We start from the raw sequence: 13,828 nt of genomic DNA on the forward strand, positions 1-13,828 counted from the left end.
GTTAGCCAATCAGGATAGGCGATTTCAAACGGGCACTTGCGCTAACGGCCGGTCAGGTAGTGTCAGCCAATCAGGGTGCGCGCTTTCAAACGGGCACTTGCGCCAGAAACGAGCTTTGTTTACGTCAAGAGGGAGAAAGAAACATCAGAACAGAACTAATACTAGAATTTATCAGCCGAACATTTGCGGAGATCTCAGAAATGCTGCTTTAAGTAAGAAAAGAGTAAGAGAGGAAAGCTTCGAGAGAGGAGGAGGAAAATTCATTCGGGCAGAATAAGAGAGTATGGGACCGGTAGCTTTTGCGTTAGTGGAGAAAATGGGCGATTTCGACGACCACTTTACTGTTACATCTGACAGCAGTATCCATCACCCAGTTAGCCTTGTTGTTGATATGATGAAAACCGATGAAGATAACTTCCAGGTAGCGGTGGTGAGTATATTTTGATATATGGCTGAAAATCCCAGAGATTTTCGAAGTTTCAAAAAGGCAGGGTCCACTCATGTCAGAGCCAACGCAAAACAGGAACTGAAGAAATGAAATTGATTACTTAGATGGGGAGGTACACTCGGTCATCCTTATTACCGAGATGGTATTTTAGAATTAGAGATCAGTTTCAGGCACTCGTAGTGGTGTAGAGGGTTCGAATACAGAATAGCTCATTTTTCAATTTAGCCTACAAAGAAATATCAGGCAAAAGTGTAGTCTGAATACCAGTTGTTGTTACCGGTTCCCTACAACGTCTGACGCTAAGTATCATAGAGAGGTTAACTCCCGTTAATTGCAATGCAACAACTGATTTTAGTGTAAAATCAAACCTTTGTACTAAAATAAATAAATAAGTTACCTTGTTGACTTTTGAAAACGTGTTTTATCATAATATTTTTGATGATTTAAATCGTGAACCGGAGAATTTATCAATTTGATTTGAATTGAATTGATTGCACAAGATTTCCAAAATCGGCATTTGGTTGTAGCAATTAGAAATTGCTTCCAACGCGCCTGGGTACTAGACTAGCAAAAGTGAAACAAATTGAGGCAGTCAAATCTACGAAAATGATACAAACGATAGAAACATTACATTAACTTACTGAATTTGTTGAGCATGAGCATCAAATTTCTAAATCTGCCTTTGGTTTAATGCCAGTCAAATTAAAAACAAACCAATGTAACCAATTATCCACGCTACACGTTAATGGCGTATCTGCAGGCCTGAGTTTAAGCGTAAAACGATTTAGGCCTAGTTCGAATTGTTTTCGACATTTTAAAAGTGAAGTAACCTTAGCAATTACATCGCAGTTAGAGCTTGAAATCTATGGTCCGACTTGACACAGGTTTTAGTCTCAGCCCTCAAAATGGCTCAACGTTGGATATTGCACAAAATTTATGATCAAATCTCTGTCCAGATCGGATGGTAGTTTAATCAAGCCAGTTGGCCTGTAATTGACTTTGTTCCATATAAAAAGAAGGGCATTAGCACAGGCACAACAGTGTAAAATATTCTCCATAGAAGCCGAAAATAGGCATTGGCTTTAGTATAAACACGTTCTGTTTTTGGTTTTAAATTTAGCGTTTGATCTGCTATGTATAAATACATTCTGAGCGATCACCTGTTGAGAGAAAAATGAAATTGACTTTTAAGTTTCTTTGTTATTGAAATAAGAACACTTTCAGGCTATTTCAAGATTTATATAACTTAACCCCCCAACCTAAGGACTGGTGTCCTTACGTAATATGTTTGATCACAGCTTGTGACACAAGATGTTCGTTTGGAACGATTTCGTAATCTATATCAGAACATCGTTTATTGTGAATAACTAACTGTTTGTGTTACTGTTGTTAGGAGAGTAGATTCTCTCAGAACAACACACACTGGCATTGACTGCTGCTACAACTAGGATTGGGTCTAATTAGCATGATAATGGCAAATATCGACAATCAATGATATCAATCAATTATTAACCGTTGCTAGTAGATTGACATTGAAAACTGACTTCTAGGATATCGGAGTGGTTTTAGGTTATGTATCATCAGAAAACTTGGCATGTTGACAAGTGATTGTCAATTCGATATTCCATTTTAAGGTTGGTTTTGCAATAGGCTATGGAAATTAGTTTTGAATTGGCCACGTTTACTATATAATGTCCTCATTCGACCTAAATTTTTGAAGATACGAATTATACATTCAAAATATCTTGTTTATGTATGCCACGATATGGGGCAAAGCAAAAATCATAATTTTTGTTACAAAGAGGAATCGTTGGCATTAATTTGTTCCCATTGAAAAACCATGGTGTTATAGATTTCTATAAATCCGGTAGGCCTATAATAAAGTTGAGATCTTCACCAATTTTGACTGTAATCATTTCTTGAATGATTGATAGTTTTTGTCTCAGATGAAGAGGTTATCGGACTTGTTTTGGCTAGGTGCCCTTGTCTACGTTAAGGTCATCAATATTTCCGAAACGATAACTCATTTTTATTTGCATAATTCTATTATTCGGCTGAACGGTTCCATAGGTCATTCTTTCTAGATTATTCTAAGGTTAAACCACGCGATTCTTTATTTTGCTCAGTGACGTCTGGCTTGATAATTCTGTTTAGAAGACCATGAAGTGCCTCTACATTCCATAAAATTTCTTTAAACGATTATTTCAATGCGTTGGTATTTGTGTAGTGCCCTTCTAGTTCGAATATGAAATTTCTACATAATATTGGCCATTTACGTGAATTCATGAGTATCTTGAGATCATTATCATTGTCATGATCATCATGTTGTCTTCGAAACGTCTTTACTAAACTAGTTGTTTTGTTTGATCGTTTTTTCACAGGTTGGTGACAGCAATGGAACTGGGTGTGGTATGAAATATTTACAGATGTTGGAGGTGGCCTTGATTAAGTCGTGTGTGTATCAACCCAACGTGAATGGTTTGGTATACGGCCCAATGGTACGTATTCTATTATAACGAGTTATGCCTTCGGTGCTGATGGCGATGAAATATATTCAATAGATTCAAATGACTTGGTTTAAGATCATTAGGCTTTCAGAAAAATGTAGGCCTATGTATGTGATGAAATATTCTTATCTTATTGTAAATACATTAGATTAGAATAACTTTCCCTTGCTGGCAGATTGACCTAGTTAAAAACAGAACCCCTTCAATATTGCTTTCAGTGTTAGATAAAAATAGGGTTTAGATTATTCACACGAAGCTGAAGAGATGATTGCGTAAGAGTCCGAATATTCGTTTCTGTCGACTTTTATGAAAAACATTTGATGAATTGTTTTAAAAGATTTAATGATTACTAAATAGATCGGTTTCCATTATGCGTGATGTTAATCATGTGCGGTCAGTGTAGAAGTGAGTGGGTGACTTCAGAATTTCCTGAACCACGCTGACTACGCATACATTTTGCCATTTCCGGAACCCTTTATGAATTCTGTACACATCAGCTGATTTCTAATTGTTCTAATTGTTCAATCCACTGAATGGAGTTGCGTATGTCCGGCGCGATTGTGTTGTTACGCTCTTACAATCACGTTCGTTCCTGGTTTTATAGTTAGTGCCAGCGTGCCTGGTGTCCTTATTTGGAAATGACCTGGATCGATTTGTTTATAAACAAAAAGTAGTAAAGTGCGTAGTAGATACTCGATTAATCAGGTCACGAACTGAATTGTTCCAGGGACTTATCCCGGGACCTGTTTATGGTAGTAGTTTTAGGTCTTGTGATACTGGCAGTGCCAACAGCGTTGTCATGATGGAGCAAGTACGTGCACTGGCTGTCAAGCTTTAAATTTAATTTGTGTTAAAATCGAATTAAGGCTAAGCTGTATTACTTATCAATTCCATTGAAATAGAAACCATTTAGGTTTTTTAAGGGTATGGAAAGATCTAGGGTAGTTCGTACCTTAGACCCTACTATTTGGTCTAAGCTTATTGTAGGTCTTGGAGAGGCTAAGATTTAAGGCTAGAAATGACTAGATTAGGATCAGCAGGATAAGATTATGGGTTAGCGCCGTATGGTAAGGGTAGTTCAGTGGTTTAGGCGCATAAGGTGTGCATTGATTGTCTACATACTTTAACGTTGTTGTTATTTAACTTCACGTCGTCACTGTTACTTTTAGAATGAAGATAAGGTCGGGTGTGAGGACAGAGACAAAGCCGTTACGAACCTACGTTGTTTACACTTGTTCTACGGATTTAGTCCCGAAACGTTTGCGCTCTCTGTCAGCTTGTTAGACCGGTTCTTATGTAAAGTCAAGGTATGTATTTATTTACGCGCATTCTACTAATCTGTGTCACTAGAAATTAAACAGGCATTAAAAAGTGGATTTCAGTCCGACGACAGCAAATAAACCCGACAGAAGAGATTTATTAAAACGATTGAATTCTGTGAAGTGCAGGCCCGCGATATGTTTTATTTGAAAATTCATTAATCCTGGCAAGTTTTCCCAGGTACTGTTAAAAAAAAAATTGCGCATTTGAACGGTTGCCAATGGGACAATATTATTGTTTCACTGCTTTATTAGGTCGTTTGCTTCAGAGAATTGTTACGTGAATGAACAATGTGAATTATAATCACCAGGTTCCCTCTGAATTGAAATTGTCCATTGATTCTTTGACTGTTGAATGGTTTTTTTTCCGAAAAATCCTCCAGTTTTCGTGCTTAGATTCCAAAAATTGCAAGAAATATTTTGGATGGTTAATACCACCCTTCTTCAGTCCTTTAATTTTACATCTTTCTGAGAGAAGGACCCATACTGGACTGAAGAAAAAAACACGACTGGAGCCAAAACCTCAAGTCCTATTTAGATTTTTCTAAGAATTCCAGTTTTCCTAATCCTCAACTTGCGACTGGTCGACTCGTTGAATATTAATTTTCTTTCCAATATTACCAAAAAAGCAAGAGTTAAACATGCTTGAAATAATATTGGGGCTGGTCTTGGATGCTTATTGTAATGCGTTCAACAGCGTTTTATAAAAAAAGACTTTCTATCTGATTTTGTGTTGTTGCAGGTGCGTCCCAAGTACTTGTCTTGTATCGCGACGGCTTGCTACTTCATCGCTGTTAAAACCGTCGAAGAAGACAGCGAGATACCGTACGCGACCGAACTAGTCAAGCTGAGCCAGTGCGGCGGCGCCGCAGCTGACCTGCTACGAATGGAGGGCATAATACTCGATAAACTCGACTGGGATCTGAATCCGGTGACGACGCTGACGTTCGTCAACAATTTCTATGCAATATTCGTCGAGAAGTTTCCAGAATTGGCGTCGACGGCGTTGATCGAATCGGCCGTGTCGAAGTTAGAAGTCTGTATGTGCCACTACGGTTTCTACGGATTTCAGGTAATTATGATACGAAATTGACAGCTCCTTGGAGCTTTGCAAAGATTCCCTGAGTCCTATTGATTCCTCGAAAACTTCTTCTACACCTTGTTTTTCAAGGTCCTTGAATTTGAGCGAAATGACCAAAAGTCCTTGAAAACTCCTTGAATTTTGAGAAATTGGCAATTTGAAAATGTTTAGGTCTAGTCAGTATTCATAGGCCAAATACACGCAGATTCCACTGAATTAAATTGTTTAGGCGGTGACTGAATTAGAAACTGAGTTTCTTTGAAGTTAATGATTATATTTGCTTACTAGGTCACTGAATTAACAGTTTACTGCGATATAAACATTACCGATTTAGGAGGAGTGTATGAAACACTGATACATACACTCCTTGAAATTTGAAATTTTCTCCTTGTATTCTGTAATGACTGATCTGTAGGTTCCCTCGATTCCGTGTTTTTGAACGCATCTTTATTTTCTGGTTTAACCTGATTCCAACTACGTTTTGTTTTAACATTTTCTATCCAAGTACCTTATCAGGAGTGACTCGTTAATTACCATGTCCCTTAATGCGCAATTTTAGATTACCCGGCCCTGAACCTTTATAGTAAACCGAATTAAATGCGGAATATTTCGAACGCCCAGTCATAAAATCGTCAACAATCTTGTTATGATAAGAATATGACGTCGGTGTTTGTCACTATTTCCTGCAATATGTTGACAGGAATTCATCGGCATCGTCATGCGACAGATTGTTCGAGGAAAACCACTTGTTTACTTTGAAATTCATGAATGAAGAAACCATAAAATGCCACCTGCTTGAACGAACGTGAATCTGTTACTTCTGTGTAGAATAGAAATCTTTTTGATAATTTTTTAATATCATGAAAATGATTCCATCCACAAACGGTTTTGTAGTGAGGACTGGCTTATATGAACAATGAATTATTTTCAATTAGATGAGTAATTTGGGAGTTTAAATGAGTTGAAACTGTTCATAACTTCCGATAATATTGAATCATGTTTCTGGTCTGGAAATTAGTGTCTATTTCACATACGTTTTGGATACTGAAGGTGTATAACTGTCACTTAAAACGAACATACTTTATAGGACACATAAAATTCTTTGAAACAAGGTTCTAAGGTTCATTGTGTTCTGTATCTTCAATATTTAACATATATCTGTATATTCTATTTAGGCCCAATCTCTTGCTTTGGCGATCTTCAGTTGTGCACTGCAAGAAGTGAGTGCTAGTGTACCCGCGTTATCTGCTATCATTGACCTGCAAGTTTATTGTAAGGTAAGATTTCTCAAATTTTCATTTGTTTAACAATCAATGAAGGCCCATCGTTTATTGGGTGAAAGTTGAACAGGAATGCGAAATATGATTGCCTCAATTCCAAATTATAAAGGAAAAAATTGAACACAGATCATCAGATGTAAACGTTGATGCAATTTTCAAATGCTGTATTGTTTGTTTTTAGTCCCTGTAGCCTCTCTAGATGATATCTAAACAATTTCTTTGGCAATTTTTCGATTTCGAATTAACCAATGTTAGTACTTCCAGACCTCTCTGGACAAAACGATATTGTGAATTACATATGCTGAGTCTGCTGTAGGTAACTTTCTAAAAGCGGAGCAGAGTGCGGAGCAGAACCAGGGGCGGAGCGCGGAATAGCGTGTCTCGAGTATTTGCGGAACAGTGCGTTAGGGCTCAGTACACCGTACGGACATCACGTCCTGCAGTTTACAAAGCGTTATCGATTCACTGTTGAAATATCATTGTGTTATAGGCCCATCTGGATTGAGACGAGATAAACCCAAAAAACATCTAAAGCATGACGCTGACAACCAGCCAATGACGGTGTCAGTACGGATGAACCAGTTTGGTTACTACAATAAGCTCATATACATGTAGTTTATGGACCAAAAATCTGTGTAAATCGGCTCCGAAATTTTAGCGCAGTCGACTGTATATCAGTATAACAATACCACATTAACCGTGATAAAAAAAACATCTAAGTCGTTCCATGTTCGTCTATTCCCCAAATATTCGAGACACGCTATTCTGCGATGAGGAGAGAATCCCACAATGATAATAAAAAGTCCGAAAATGAAACTTCGAGATAGTAGTTTATTCAACGTTTCGACTATATCCTAATAGTCATCTTCAGGAATAATGAGATACTACAGAAATTATGAGATATATATACAATCCAGGGACAAAGAGACTAATTCAAGTAATCAGAGATGATACAAACTAAAGGAAAATTAACGTAGAAACAGTTACACGCTAAAATAGATTAAAGGGAAGCAAACTAAGGGGTGATTATAAACAACAATAGTGAGTATAAATATAAATGAAACTTAAAGTCAGTAGTAAAAAGAAAGACAAACTAAGGGGCACTTAAATTAAAACAAAGGTGAATACAAGTTAAGTCAGAGACGAAATTGATGAGAGAACAAATAACAAATAATCAAAGGGGAAATCAAGTGTTGAGTTTAACCAGTTTACAGAGGAATTTTGATATAAGTTTATTATGGGGTGAAAAACCATTGTTAAGGTTTACAACGTTGTTCGAATTTTCAATAATTAATGCAGATTCCAAAATATGTCTTCTAGTTTTATCGCTGCAAGGGTAAACTAATTCAGCATTAGCAAAATCAAAATTGTGTGAAGTCTGAAAAACATGACTAGCAACTCCGCTTTCAGGTTTAAAGTTTTTTACATCTAATTTATGCTCTTTTATGCGTTGATTAAGATTCCGACCTGTTTCTCCTATATATACTTTGTCGCAAACTTTACAAGGTATTTTATAAATTCCACAGTTTAGGGATTCGGTTTTCGGTTTGTTGTTAATCAATATGTTACTAAGTTTATTATTGTATTTAAAGATGAGTTGTTTATTTAGTGACCGAAGAGAAACTTTAGAATTCTCGAGGAAAGGTACATACGGTACAATGATAGGCTGTTTATCGGTAGCCAACGTAGGAGTTCTAAGGTTGTTATTTCTAAAATGCGTAGTACGAGCTTTAAGTAGAGCTTTTTTCAATAGGAAATCGGGGTAGGCAAGTTTTTTGAGAGATTGGTTAATATGGTGAATTTCATCGGGTAGAAATGAGGGGTCGCAAATTCTCAAAGCGCGAAGAAATAATCCTTGAGCTAAACCGAGTTTAATATCCGGAGAAGTAAAAGAGAAGTAATGGAGGTAGGATTCAGCGTTGGTAGGTTTCCTATAAATAGGTTTATAGGAAACCTACCAACGCTGAATCCTACCTCCATTACTTCTCTTTTACTTCTCCGGATATTAAACTCGGTTTAGCTCAAGGATTATTTCTTCGCGCTTTGAGAATTTGCGACCCCTCATTTCTACCCGATGAAATTCACCATATTAACCAATCTCTCAAAAAACTTGCCTACCCCGATTTCCTATTGAAAAAAGCTCTACTTAAAGCTCGTACTACGCATTTTAGAAATAACAACCTTAGAACTCCTACGTTGGCTACCGATAAACAGCCTATCATTGTACCGTATGTACCTTTCCTCGAGAATTCTAAAGTTTCTCTTCGGTCACTAAATAAACAACTCATCTTTAAATACAATAATAAACTTAGTAACATATTGATTAACAACAAACCGAAAACCGAATCCCTAAACTGTGGAATTTATAAAATACCTTGTAAAGTTTGCGACAAAGTATATATAGGAGAAACAGGTCGGAATCTTAATCAACGCATAAAAGAGCATAAATTAGATGTAAAAAACTTTAAACCTGAAAGCGGAGTTGCTAGTCATGTTTTTCAGACTTCACACAATTTTGATTTTGCTAATGCTGAATTAGTTTACCCTTGCAGCGATAAAACTAGAAGACATATTTTGGAATCTGCATTAATTATTGAAAATTCGAACAACGTTGTAAACCTTAACAATGGTTTTTCACCCCATAATAAACTTATATCAAAATTCCTCTGTAAACTGGTTAAACTCAACACTTGATTTCCCCTTTGATTATTTGTTATTTGTTCTCTCATCAATTTCGTCTCTGACTTAACTTGTATTCACCTTTGTTTTAATTTAAGTGCCCCCTAGTTTGTCTTTCTTTTTACTACTGACTTTAAGTTTCATTTATATTTATACTCACTATTGTTGTTTATAATCACCCCTTAGTTTGCTTCCCTTTAATCTATTTTAGCGTGTAACTGTTTCTACGTTAATTTTCCTTTAGTTTGTATCATCTCTGATTACTTGAATTAGTCTCTTTGTCCCTGGATTGTATATATATCTCATAATTTCTGTAGTATCTCATTATTCCTGAAGATGACTATTAGGATATAGTCGAAACGTTGAATAAACTACTATCTCGAAGTTTCATTTTCGGACTTTTTATTATCATTGTGGGATTCTCTCCTCATCGCGTCAACACGGATATTGTGTTTTACCTATCGTGACGCTATTCTGCGTTCCGTCCCCTGATTCTGCTCCGCTTTTAGAAAGTAACCTCTGCTGTACCATCAAATTTGGCTGTGAAAGTTTTCATAGTCCAAAAATAGATGGGGCATTCGTAGTTAGGATAGGTTTTCATCTAACACATGAATGTAGATAGGAAAAAGTTAAATGTTCGTCAGGGCATGTGATACCGGTAGTTATGAGGCAATTGACTTCTTCATCATATGGCCAGCTCGGTCATGGTAAGCTGTGATACTGTGATTTTAAGCAAAAGTTTCCGTCTTCCTTTCAGGTTAGCGATATGGAGTTCTTGCAGTGTCGCGGTATGATCATTGACTATCTCGTGTTGTACTACAGTCAGAAGAACAAAATGCCGAAAGAGAAACGCAAGTGGCTGATATCGAGGCGTACGATGAGTCAACTGCGACCGACGTTTGATTACGAAATCGAGCTTCCGACCATTCTGGAATCTGACGACGACAACGACTGCGATTTAGAGACGTAAGTTGGACTCGGTGGTTGTTTGAAAAAGAAACACCTCGCCAGGGGTACGGCTATTTGGATAATAACTGCGTAGGATTACCGCAAATGCAAGCAGAAATTTTGAAATGTTGCTATTCTAAAATATAATGTAACATATGTCTCAAACACTCCTTCAGTCAGCAAGAAAATTTATTAGGGAAAATTATGTATATTGTATTGTTAGCTCAATTCCTCTTATGATAATTGGTCAATGTCAGTTAAACACAGCTGCTTACCTGAATTAGGCTTGTGTTATTAATGTGTGGGTTTGATATATGCTTGACTCAGCTGTTGTACTTCATAAATTACCCAAATTTGAATTCTAATTGGAAATACGAATGATTTTAAATTAGCATTAATCCTTGGTATTGAAGATTTAGCGGTGGAATTTCGCTGAACATTTAACTGAGAGCCAGTATTTTGCTGAACATTTAACTGAGAGCCAATTGCCAGATTTTTTTTTTCCAAAATAGTGAATGAGACGTGGTTTGTGAGACTAAAAATCTAGATGATAGTTGATTGTAGATGAACTAAATTTTGATGAGTGTGTCCTATTGTTACATGGACCATCTGGATGGGATAGCTGATGGTGCAGATACCTATTGGCGTCGCTCTAGTTGACGTACAATGATCTGAACAGCTTTTTCTTGTTCTTCTATTTGCAGAGGTATCGAGGATCGTGACGTGCATTCCTTATCATCGAAACTGGATCAAGTTCCGCATACCGGTACTTATGGTGCTATCGTCGAATCACTGCCTTACCACAACGAAACCGTTCTGCCCGTTATATAAGCAACACGTTATAGTGAATCTTTTCACAGACGACAGACAGAGCGATGATGTATATTTCTAAAAAAAAGTCAGCGTTTTGAGAAAGTTGAAAGGGGATTTCGATAAAGATATCGATCTGCAACATTCGAAGAACGCATGCACAAAAACAATGTTCTTATCGGTTCATCTGGTCGGTGATTCTTGTCCGTCGACTTCGAAAACGCTCAGGATAATTGTTTCAACCACTATCAAACTGTGGAGTGATATGATATGTAAAAATTGACGCACACCATTTTAACGCAGAGATGAAAACGACGTAAGATTTTTACGATTGTAAGAAAGTTGTTTGTTTTTTACGACGGCTCGTTAGTTATTATGATATCGAATAATTCTGGTCTCGCTGACTTTATTATAAGCAATAATCTAGTGCAGCAGTCGAAAGAGATGCGCGTTGCTCTTGCTCGGTGATATCTATCCGATACTTTTACACTTTAACGAAAAAAGGAAATACAAACGTATGTGATGTTTCTGTTGCATTTATACTTTACTATTAATGAAACTGTTGAATGTTGGTGAATGCTCCGCCGCTTTTGGTCGCTAGAGGACACATCATAACGTAACGATTTTAGATCAAAAGAAAAAGTGTTTTAACGAATTGTTGATTTGATGATATTTCGAGTGATTGTGGACTGTGTGTTTAGGGTCTATTATAGTGTATATGTTGAAATAATTCCCATTTTTCTCCACGACAAAGGAAAGAGGAATATGATCAATCCCTTAGAAGAGTTGGTTGTTCATAATGTAAGAAGTATACATGATGAATAGATAATTTTAGCGCAGTCATTTAGACTCATTCGACAAGAGGTGTATATTATGTATAAATATATTCTGTATATTATTAGATATATTATTCATAGGAAATGTCTTAACGCTTAATAATTACAAAGTGTCCGATATTTGGATAGTTTTAATTGTCAGTTATCAACTCAAACGTACGTAGTCAAAACTGTGTCATTGAATAACAACCGAAAATTCAGACTGAATTTTCGCTTGAATACTTATATATGGCATGGATTGATATCGATAATAAGTCGTTTTAGTCTTGTTGCAAAAGGATGATACGTTAAATTCATGTATAGTAGGCGTCGGGCTCGTCTCGAAGCCCGTTGTAAATAGTAGAACATAATTTATAACATATATGTATATGATAGAAAAAAAAGAACAAAAACAAATGTGCAATGTTAACCCTACTTCGATAGTGGGTTTGTTATACGAAAAAAATTTTATTCTATAGCTTTTAAAAAAAGAGATAATGTAAATAGTATTTCAACGCTGTATCATTATTGCCATAAATTATTAAGATTTTTTTTTCTCGTCTCTTAATTTCGTGTCATCGTCCGTCATTTTCATCCCACCAAAAAAAAAACTGTTCAGAAATGTCATTAGCTCAGTCAAATTGTATTGTATCTGTTAGCGCGTGCGTGCATGCGTGTGTGTGTGTGTGTGAATATTTTCGTCCAGGACTTGATATACGGTAAGTATATGAATTCGACGGGCAGGTTACCATTATGTCGAACCATCGTAGGGGTGCGGGAGGGATCATCCGTTCTTTGCGGATTTGAACGCGGCGTTAGATTTTACGGCTGTTGATTGTAAGAGATTTTATCATTATAATGAGATCATTCCATCTACTCTCGGTATCAGTCGGGGAGACGGAGGAAGAAGCTCCATGACGTACGTTAAAGCCTTACGAAGAAAATTGTAGATAACTTTTTTGTAGGCTCATACGTAACATCGGTTTTAGATTCTTTAGTGTTGAATTACGTTCGTAAAAAAAGCCTCTTCAATCCAGATCTTGCGGGACCAACGAAATACAGTTGACCTTGCCTAAGTCGAAGTTTGGGGCATTACGCTGTTGACTTATTAGATTTAGGGTATTTGAATCGATTGGAAATATGAATTTGGATGAAAAGAAATGGAATATTTAAGTTATGATACTACTTATCAAATGGTGACTTGAGCTAGGTTGACTGTATGTATGTATGATTTATGAGATAATTCCGATATATGAATGATTTCTCAGTATGTTCTTTGCGGGGCATTCATAACACATATTTTCCATGATTGAGATAGCGTTGGTTTGCAACGTGAGAGTTTCTGCTGATTTATCAATTTATGTAAACCTTGGGCGAATTGGAGTTAAACATGCAATGTATTATTATATTATAATGTTTCACGTTCGAACTTATTAATATCTCCTACTGATGCACACATGGGGCCAATGAATTAAATAATTTACGGGGTAGACAGCTGGTATGAGTACAACGAATCTTATAAACCTTATAACCTTTTTTTTTCATTTGTGAATATCAAGCCAGCATTCGTGGAAAATGGTCTATTTATGATAGTCAACTTTACCCTTTATATCAGAAATTTTCTGGACATACACGGTTGATAAGTCATGTTTATGATGTATAAAATGTCCCTGTTCAGAAAAATGAAATATGGAAGCGATTAAAAAGGCAGCAGCTGATTGTGAACATGGCAAGTGTGAATGTGGTGCATCCTAATAATAGGTTTGTTTGTTTATTCTTCTTGTTTGTGATGTACGTGTATTTAATGATTCCTCATCAATTAGAACTCATTTCATCATTTCATGTCGAGTCATGCAACATTTGCCCTCTCATCTTTATATGTTTTTTATGGAAAATAAATAAAAAAAGAATAAAATTCTTATAACTTTTTGAACAAAAAAA

General features: G+C 36.4%; 1 protein-coding gene across 2 annotated transcripts; it reads left to right on the top strand.

Moving 5' to 3' along the window:
* The first annotated feature begins 114 nt into the window (after positions 1 to 114).
* Positions 115 to 13,828, top strand: LOC141905742 (cyclin-G1-like). 2 transcript variants are annotated; one of them, XM_074794743.1, is made up of 7 exons: positions 115 to 430; positions 2,830 to 2,946; positions 4,125 to 4,262; positions 5,017 to 5,346; positions 6,531 to 6,632; positions 10,072 to 10,280; positions 10,967 to 13,828. In XM_074794743.1, the coding sequence occupies exons 1-7, from the start codon at positions 284 to 286 to the stop codon at positions 11,091 to 11,093; spliced, it is 1,170 nt and encodes a 389-aa protein (XP_074650844.1). In that variant the 5' UTR covers positions 115 to 283; the 3' UTR covers positions 11,094 to 13,828. The 2 variants fall into 2 exon arrangements, with proteins under 2 accessions (XP_074650844.1, XP_074650845.1); XM_074794744.1 differs by lacking the exons at positions 115 to 430; positions 2,830 to 2,946 and adding an exon at positions 3,737 to 3,766.

Source organism: Tubulanus polymorphus, chromosome 5 (assembly GCF_964204645.1).
Source record: "Tubulanus polymorphus chromosome 5, tnTubPoly1.2, whole genome shotgun sequence".
NCBI classification, from domain to species: domain Eukaryota; kingdom Metazoa; phylum Nemertea; class Palaeonemertea; order Tubulaniformes; family Tubulanidae; genus Tubulanus; species Tubulanus polymorphus.